This window comes from Zea mays, chromosome 9 (genome assembly GCF_902167145.1).
Source record: "Zea mays cultivar B73 chromosome 9, Zm-B73-REFERENCE-NAM-5.0, whole genome shotgun sequence".
NCBI classification, from domain to species: domain Eukaryota; kingdom Viridiplantae; phylum Streptophyta; class Magnoliopsida; order Poales; family Poaceae; genus Zea; species Zea mays.
In genome coordinates this window covers 114,576,620-114,586,585 of record NC_050104.1, presented here as the reverse complement: position 1 = coordinate 114,586,585, position 9,966 = coordinate 114,576,620, and the positions used below count along the sequence as shown (strand labels likewise).

General features: G+C 43.5%; 1 protein-coding gene across 1 annotated transcript; it reads left to right on the top strand.

The window, feature by feature from the left end:
• Positions 1-752: 752 nt before the first annotated feature.
• On the top strand, positions 753-8,811 carry LOC103640187 (cation-transporting ATPase HMA5). Its single transcript, XM_020543877.2, has 9 exons — positions 753-1,269; positions 3,103-3,717; positions 4,335-4,764; positions 4,878-5,203; positions 6,754-6,812; positions 6,891-7,233; positions 7,414-7,614; positions 7,799-8,056; positions 8,167-8,811. Exons 1-9 carry the CDS (start codon positions 970-972, stop codon positions 8,641-8,643), a joined length of 3,009 nt encoding a protein of 1,002 aa, XP_020399466.1. The 5' UTR covers positions 753-969; the 3' UTR covers positions 8,644-8,811.
• The last annotated feature ends 1,155 nt before the right edge of the window (positions 8,812-9,966 follow it).

The window sequence follows — 9,966 nt, the reverse complement described above, 5'->3', positions numbered from 1 at the left end:
AAATAAACTAATTTCCCTTAGAAAATGAAAAACCTTGGAAAAAAGGGCTCACAAACTAACCTTAAAATAGAAATGATCTTGTCAGGTATCATTATCCACGTGAGCTAGACCGAAGCTCTGCTTTTGCTTCAAACACACAACTATTACCATCCACGTGAGCTAGATCAAGACTGTGTTTTTGCCTAAAACAGACAAAATTACCATTATCCACTTGGGCTCATGAGCTATACCAAAACCGTGATCTTATGCATAAGTGGAGGTTTAAACCTTTTAGTTGGCTCCATATCCACATCTACCTAACTAATAAAACATACATATTTTATAAAAAAACAAAAAATATATGTAAATAAGGTTTATCGTAGCAATGCACATACGTCTAACTAATATACAATTATGCAGCTGCACCTAGAATTCTAGGTTGACATGGAAGAGTGCTTTGCAATGCTGACGTCTGAATTCCACAAACCCGTCAGACATGAAACCAAGTCAGACGAAAGAGATAAGCCGTCTTAGATACCTGAAAAGTAAAAAAGGAAGAGATCAAATGGGAAAGTTGCCTCTCCCACATAAATCTACGAAGATACCAATGTATAAAATGTATAAAAGTAAAGAGTAATGAGGGTTTATTTAGATTTACACTTTTAAACGTTAGCTTTAAAAGTTGGAGAAAAATCCAAATCAATATTTTTTAAAAGAAGAAAAAGGAAGCTTACTCTTAAACTATAAAGCTCTGCTATAGAAATTTAAGATTTAGAACTGATTTTATATTACTAAGAGTATGGAGGGAATCCAAAAGCGCATACACATATCTACAAAGACCCGCGTGCTCTGCAAACCACCGCAATTTGGCCCACGACCGCCGCCTGTTTTCCCGGTTACATATATAAACTAGCCCCTCCTCGGCTCCTCGCAATTCGCCTCCCACCAAATATTCCTACCCCGCTGCTCCACCCCCTGCGTCTGACGGGCATGGCCCACCTGCAGCTCTCAGCGGTCGCCGGCGCCCGGCCGGCCGCCGCGGGCGGGCGCGGCGACGAGATGGAGGACGTCGCGCTGCTCGACTCGTACGACGAGGAGATGGGGCTGCCGCTGCCGGGTGCATCGGGCGCCGAGGCTGCGGAGGCGCACGTGCGCGTCACCGGCATGACGTGCTCCGCCTGCACCAGCGCCGTCGAGGCCGCCGTCTCCGCGCGCCGCGGAGTGAGGCGCGTCGCCGTGTCGTTGCTCCAGAACCGCGCCCACGTCATGTTCGATCCCGCGCTGGCCAAGGTGCTTACCGGTGCTCCTCTCCTCGCTTTGGTGTGGCGTATTTCGACGGGCGATGCGATCCTTGCGTACTCGCAACCGTTGAGTGGACGCGAGGCTCGTGCGGTTCCGTGGGAAGTTGGGAGCTCTCCCGTACGCTTGCGTGGTGGTATTTTTGTTTTGAATTGTCTGCGTTTTTTCCGGGTAACTTGTTCGTGTTTGACGATGGTTGGACTGCGTCTGCGTTTTTGCGTGTCAGAATACGAAACTGAATCGCGTGTGTGTCGAGCACTTGCTTCGTGCTATTGAGTGAATTGCATATGGGCGTTTTTTTTTTGCTTGAATTGAGAGTGCCTTGCCTTGTACAAAACTCGCTTGGGTGGTATTGTTTCATCGACCTCTGATTTGGTTGGTGGAGTAAATGCTGTATAAACTCTGAGAAATCAGGAGTTATAAGATTGGCTATTACGATGCTAAAAGTTTTTGCTCCTTTTGGCTTTCGTGATTTGGTGAGCTGTACCTTCGTTGGAAGCTCGTGATTGTCGATCGCCTGTGCATCGTGGGCATCGAAAGCTCAAAGCTGGCACGCGCTGAAGCAGTCATGGTACCAGGGGAAATGGGGCTCTTGGTGTACTACAATCACTTTGGATTGGTAGTTGAGCTAACGAGCTGCTGATTATGTCTTTCATGGGGAAAGAAATGCTGAACTCAACTTTCAGTTCAGGAAAGTTACACAAAAGAGAAGGGGCGAGATTTTACTTTGCTACGATAACAGCGAAGCTGAGTGTGTTTCGTGCACCATTCTGTTGTGGCACGCTAAATATGGTATTGTGGACGAATAGCTACTAAGGCCATTTGGTTAGAGGGACTTATCTTTAGTTCCTGTTTTTTAATCCCTATTTTGCCAGATCGGAAGGACTAATTGACTTTAGTTTCTAGTCCCTCACATGGGTTTGCTAAAAAGGACTAAAAGACAACATTTATTCTAATTGCCCTTGCCTAGAAAACCGGCGTGAAATAAGAAAAAAAGTATTTGAGTCTTTATGTGTTGCATTTAATATATTTAGAATTTATTTAGTCCTTACAACCAAACAGGGTAAGGACTAAAGTTTAGTTCCAACTTTAGTTTTAGTACTAATGGAACCAAACAGGGCCTAAGGATGTGTTTGTTTGGGATTATAATTTGCCTAGATTATATAATCTCATTTATTTTGAACTTTAATGAGATTACATAATCTAGGCAAATTATAATCCCAAACAAACACCTCCTAAGCTATGGACCTAAGCAATCTTGTACATTCTTGTAGGACCACTCCTGGCATAGTTACTAACTTCTCAAAAACACACCATTACTTGGGAACTAAAAGCTAATATATTATATTAGCATGCAATCTTCTATGATGTCCAATACTCCAGTTATGTACGGTAGCTTACACATTGTTATGTACTTTGTTTCACTATGTGTCAACAGGAGATCTACATTTTCAGTCTTTGTTAACAGAGAAGCCATTTTAGCCATGAAGTTCATTATTCCTGTGGAAAATAATAGATGTACATAATCTATTAAACTATGCCACTATGCTAGTTTTATTTTAATAATGATGTCCAATATGTTTACTTGGCTCACATATTTTCACTTTTGAGTCCTACTGCATCGCGTTTGAGCTAAATGGCAAGACACCTAACAATGCATGTGATGTGATCTGCATGCATGTTCTTCCACATCCACATATACTAAAGCCTTCTCCAGTTTATATGACTAACTCCTGAGAGGTGTTTGGTTTCACATCCAATCAATTAGCTTATTTTGGTCACTTCAATAAACACATCTTTATTTCTGGTGACTTACATTTTCAGGTAGAGGATATAATTGAAGCGATAGAAGATGCTGGATTTGAAGCAGAAATTATCCCTGAATCTGCTGTCTCTCAGCCTAAATCACAGAAGACTTTATCAGCACAATTCAGGATAGGGGGAATGACATGTGCCAATTGTGTAAATTCGGTTGAGGGTATCTTAAAAAAGCTACCTGGTGTTAAAGGAGCAGTCGTTGCCTTGGCAACCTCATTAGGGGAAGTTGAGTATATTCCTTCTGCCATTAGCAAAGATGAAATTGTTCAGGCCATCGAGGATGCTGGGTTTGAAGCAGCATTCTTGCAGAGTACTGAGCAAGATAAGGTTTTGCTGGGACTGATTGGTTTGCACACAGAGAGGGATGTAGAACTATTAAGTGATATTCTTAAGAAAATAGATGGCTTGCGACAATTTGGTGTAAATAGTGTTCTCTCAGAAGTTGAGATTGTATTCGATCCAGAAGCTGTTGGTCTCAGATCAATCGTGGATACAATTGAGATGACAAGCAATGGGAGTTTGAAAGCTCATGTTCAGAATCCATACACTCGAGGGGCTTCAAATGATGCACAGGAGGCCTCCAAAATGCTTAACCTTCTACGTTCTAGCTTGTTCCTCAGCGTAAGTTTTCGTCTTGCCTCTTTATTTTTTCTTACAACATGAAGTTTACGCCAACAGAATAGGTAGAATGCATGTTTAATGATGATACCTTTGCTAATGTTATCACTAGGGAATAGTTGATAGCGTGTAGGGCATGTCTAATGTGTCTGCAGCAGGCAGCATAATATTCGACCTTAATTATTTTTTTATTAATGTTTTTTAATCATGACCAAGTGGCTCCTCCTGTGACATCCAACTCAATGGGTCCTATCTGTCCATTGGCATTTTCAATAATATCTCACTTCTTTTTGCTTGCATGTGAGGCCCAGCAAGACAAGATGCCTTAGGAAATAAAATGCTACTCTAATTCAGTGTTTGGGAAAGTAGTAAAGGAGGAAATTTCAGATCTCAAATGGCATCCATATTGAATTTGAAAATTAATGACTAAGCACAATGCAAAAAGGAGATATAATAGGGTCTAAAAGGATATGTATTAGGTGTTAGAGGCACAAGTGTTAGGGTTAGATATTTCACTAGTTATTTTAAAATTTTATTGTCACCTAATGTTTTTAAGTTGTGGTATGATGCTGCTTGCCCTTTGAGGCCCTGACTCTTGCCTAATTATTTTGTTGCACCAGATTCCTGTATTTTTCATACGTATGGTTTGCCCCAGTATACCATTTTTAAGTACACTACTAAGCATGCACTGTGGACCATTTCTCATGGGGGATTTACTGAAGTGGATATTGGTAAGCATTGTACAGTTTGTTGTTGGCAAACGGTTCTATGTTGCGGCTTATAGGGCTGTGAGGCATGGCTCTACAAACATGGATGTGCTAGTGGTTCTTGGCACCACTGCATCATATGCATACTCTGTCTGTGCACTACTATACGGAGCATTTACTGGATATCATCCTCCCATATATTTTGAGACAAGTGCAATGATAATTACATTTGTGTTGCTCGGGAAGTATCTCGAGGTGCTTGCAAAAGGGAAGACATCGGATGCAATTAAGAAGCTTGTAGAACTGGTCCCTTCTACTGCTGTTTTGGTTCTGAAAGACAAAGGTCTCCAATAAATGTTTATTATTGGCATATATAAAATTACACAGTTATATAAAAATACAAAACATTATATTATTTTTGTATATACAAACTCACACATATAATTTCAAATACAGAAGGGAAACATGTTGGTGAGAGGGAGATTGATGCACGGTTGGTCCAACCTGGTGATGTCTTAAAAGTGCTTCCTGGTTCAAAGATTCCAGCTGATGGTGTTGTCGTTTGGGGAACAAGTCATGTGAATGAAAGTATGATAACTGGTGAATCAGCACCCATTCCTAAAGAAGTATCAAGTGTGGTAATTGGGGGGACGATAAACTTACATGGTATCCTTCATATACAAGCAACAAAAGTAGGATCTGGTACAGTTTTGAGTCAGATAATCTCTCTGGTTGAAACTGCTCAGATGTCCAAAGCTCCTATTCAGAAATTCGCTGATTATGTGGGTACCCCTTTTATCAATCCGATATCCTACATTTATTGCTGATCATGTGGTTTTCCTAATGTAACTTGAAATCCCTGCTAATCATGTGGTATGCCAGTAGATATCAGAAATTTGTTGTTTATGTCAGTAGACATCAGTCACATATATCCCTGCTGATCATGTGTTTTTCTTTTTCCTATGCAACTTGAAATCTCAAAGCTTTATTTATGATCTATTTGTTGTTTTCCCCAGTGGAAATGAAGTGCACGATATGCCATTTTGTGTATCTATTTGGCTTTTAGAGGGCCTGTAATTGTCTTTTTTTTCTTGAATCTTTAGTTGCCCTTTATAAGACGACAATTTATTCTACCAAAATTATGCAATACATGTTCATTTACTTCTACTGCTACTTGTTGTAAAATATTTGATAATCCAGCCTACAACTGCAATATGGTACAAATCTTTCAGGCATGGATTTGTCTTCATTTATCCTTCTGAAACATACAGGCAGGAGGTCTGCCTATTGTATTGATAAGGAGAAGAAACCAAATAGGTTTAATACAGAGGCAAAAGCACCAGACTCAAGGACAAAAACCCTCCCCACGGTAGAGAAGAAAAACAGACCATGGCAACTAAGAACCCAACTAAATAACAGATAAGGCCTTGTCTGGTTCCATTCGGATTGGAGGGGATTGAGGTGGATTAAATCCCTCCCTATCCATTTTTGACTAGAAAGGGAATTAATCCCCTTCAATCCACTCCTAACCGACATTTTAGGTCTTGTTCGGTTGCATCTGGATCGGAAGGGATTGAGGGAGATTCAATCCCCTTCTATTTATTTTTGATTAGGAATGGATTTAACCCACTCCAATCCCCACCTCTAACCGAACAAGCTCTAAGGGGGTAGTCAGGTGTTTAGCCCTAGCCATCTTTCAGGCAACCGCCTAACATTTGATTTTGGCTAAGATCTGATGGCAGCTCGAGAACTTGCGATCAAAGATTCTTGCATTTCTTTCCCGCCAAATTGTCTAGTTTACTAGAATCAACAGGGTTTTAAGGCCTTTCCTATTACAACTCCGCAACATAGCCAATTTCTCCCACCAAAGCAACAACGAGGGGAATCGCTCCCAATTGGACGACTTTAGGTCCTCAATGGCCACCCAAGCAGCAATCTCCTCCCAAATCTGTTTGGTGGACCGGCATTCCACGAATAGATGTAGCCCCGATTCTAGGACAGCCCGACACAAAGCACAAGTTGGGTCATGGGGCCAATTCCTGGTGGCTAAACGATCGGCAATCCAAATGCGATCTTGAATCTTCATTTATCCTAAGAGCAAAGGCTAGTGATTCAGCTCAAGATCAGTCATGGTCATGGCTAAACAATTTTGTGTTATCTTCTCTGTTTTTTTTTTGTTCTTTCCTCAGTACTGGTCTTTTCTTAATATGTACAATCATATGTACTGTCATACTACTTTACATGCTAAAAAGCCTTATGTTTACTAAAAGTTTCACATATAGTTTAGATGCATGCCATGATAATAGCTGACATTATATCCTTTGTTTTTCAGGTGGCTAGCATTTTTGTTCCAATTGTCATCACATTGTCTATAGTAACATTTTCTGCGTGGTAAGTTCAAAAGAAGTACCATGAAATTTGGAGAGATGCTAATATGTTTTCTCACCTGTCCATTGGCTACTTTTGTAGGTTTTTGTGTGGATGGTTAGGTGCATATCCAAATTCTTGGGTTGCTGAAAATAGCAATTGCTTTGTCTTCTCTCTCATGTTTGCCATATCTGTTGTTGTTATTGCTTGCCCTTGTGCCCTTGGTTTGGCAACACCAACTGCTGTGATGGTAGCGACTGGAATTGGGGCTAATCATGGAGTACTTGTAAAAGGCGGAGATGCTTTGGAGAGAGCTCAAAATGTAAATTACGTGGTTTTTGATAAAACAGGGACACTAACACAAGGAAAGGCTGTTGTAACAGCTGCAAAGGTTTTCTCGGGAATGGACCTAGGAGATTTCCTCACACTGGTTGCATCAGCAGAGGTTAGTCTGAATTGATCTACAACTATTCCTTAGAGTAATACCATGGAATTTTAAAAAATAGTTTGCTTTCTGTTGTTTTGGATGCTCTATTGGAACCAATATGACATGTTTTGCATTCTCATGTTTTTTTGCTACTTTGTATTGATGCACGTGATATTTGTGCTTTGGCTCTGTACTCAGGCAAGCAGTGAGCATCCTCTTGCCAAAGCTATTTTGGACTATGCATTGCATTTCCATTTCTTTGGCAAGCTTCCTTCATCAAAAGATGGCATTGAGCAACGAAAAGACAAGGTATTATCCCAGTGGCTGCTTGAAGCTGAAGACTTCTCTGCAGTACCTGGCAAAGGAGTTCAGTGCTCGATCAATGGGAAGCATGTTTTGGTGAGTCATAGGTGAATGTCATGCTTCCATATCCCTTTTAATTTACATTGTCTGGGCTGCTGTATATGGCATGTTATGGTATCTTCCAATTTTCCTCCAAAATACTCCCTCTGTTATATGGCTGTCTCACTGTCTCTGAATAAACCTTTGCTTATCTTTAAAACTAATGTATTGGCATTGGCAGGTCGGAAACCGTTCTTTGATGACTGAAAACGGTGTGACCATTCCCCCAGAAGCAGAAACTTTCTTGATAGACCTGGAATCGAATGCAAAAACAGGCATACTTGTGGCATATGATGGCGATTTTGTGGGTTTGATGGGCATAACCGACCCCCTGAAACGGGAGGCTGCTGTTGTAGTGGAAGGACTAAAAAAGTTGGGTGTCCATCCAGTGATGCTCACAGGAGATAATTGGAGGACCGCGCAAGCTGTTGCTAAGGAGGTTAGGCTCGTCTTTGTGTGGTCTTTTTCTTTGACTTCAATTCATTCATAAGTTTCACATGTTAACTTGTCTTTCCATTTTCATTTGCTCGTGCTGTTGTACTTCGACAGGTTGGTATTGAGGACGTGAGAGCAGAGGTGATGCCAGCCGGAAAAGCTGACGTTGTTCGCTCCCTCCAGAAGGACGGGGGCACCGTCGCCATGGTTGGCGATGGCATCAACGACTCCCCAGCCCTGGCAGCAGCCGACGTCGGGATGGCCATCGGCGGGGGAACGGACATTGCCATCGAGGCCGCGGACTACGTGCTGGTGCGGAACAACCTGGAAGACGTGATCACCGCGATCGACCTATCCAGGAAGACGTTCAGCCGGATCCGGTGGAACTACTTCTTCGCGATGGCCTACAACGTCGTGGCCATCCCTATTGCCGCGGGCGCGCTGTTCCCGTTTACCGGGCTCCAGATGCCGCCGTGGCTGGCCGGCGCCTGCATGGCCTTCTCGTCCGTAAGTGTAGTGTGCTCGTCGCTACTGTTGAGGAGGTACAGAAAACCCAGGCTGACGACTGTGCTGCAGATAACTGTAGAGTGACTGTGAATACTGAATACTATACGTCCCTTAACCGATTTTTTGCAGAAATGAACTGGAAATTGCATCGGAAATGGCGCCTTCTGTAAATTGTACACCCCTGTCCCACATTAAAATTCGTTATACTTAATTATTGGATTCATACAACACTTGATGTATGTGCTTCATACATATGTCTAGACATAAAAAACACTTAGATTCATTACCATCCAATTGAATATAGACATAAAAAACTTAGAGCTAAAACAAGTACTATTTTGGATTGGAGGGACTGAGGGAGTAGTGTTTTGTGGGGTTTTTTTTTCTAGCCTTCTCATTTGTCAAGTTTTCATTTTCTTTTTTAATTTTGAGCTATTAGAGTTAGAGGTACGATTGTACCATGGTAAATTCTATTTCGTAATTGTTAATCTCTCCCGCTGTAATGTAGTACTAGGGAAAAAGTGATCGAGTTTGGTTCTCAGGGAACCATGCCCTAGAACGATTTCTGTCAAGAATGTTTATGTTAGACTACCCGTCTAGGGTTTGGAGTGTTCCCCCTGTAATTACCTTCTCACCCTCACTGTATTGGGTCTGGCCCATTTACCAAGTCTATTAATACCACTTCTAGCCCTGTTTAGGGTTATGGTTCGCATTCCAACATGGTATCACAGAGCTAGGTTTAGGGTTCCTTTTTTTTCAGCCGCCGGCCCCCAGCCGATCGGCCTCCTCCCCAGCCGCCGGCACCTCTCGCCGCCGGCCCTCTCCCTCCCTCCCGCTGCCGGCCCCTCTCCCTCTCCTCCCGCCGCCGGCCCCTCTCCCTCTCCTCCCGCCGCCGGCCCCTCTCCCTCTCCTGCCGCCTCCCTTCAACCGCTGGCGGCCTGCCCTGCGCGCCCGGCGCGCCCCAGCGCCCTGCGCCCCGCCGCCAGGACACGCCCCAGCCGCCGGCGTCCCGCCCTGCAAGCCGCCACCAGGACACGTCCCAGCCGCACCTGGAGCCGCCCAACTGCGTCCGCGCCCGCGACCCGTCTCCGGCATCCGCAGCAGGGCCGCGTCCCTCCCTGACGGCCGCGCCCGCTGATAGTCGCCTAGAGGGGGGGTGAATAGGGCGAAACTGAAATTCTCAAAAATAATCACAACTACAAGCCGGGTTAGCGTTAGAAATATAATCGAGTCCGCGAAAGAGGGCGCAAAACAAATCGCAAGCGAATAATGAAGTGAGACACGCGGATTTGTTTTACCGAGGTTCGGTTCTCTCAAACCTACTCCCCGTTGAGGAGGCCACAAAGGCCGGGTCTCTTTCAACCCTTCCCTCTCTCAAACGGTCCCTTGGACCGAGTGAGCTTCTCT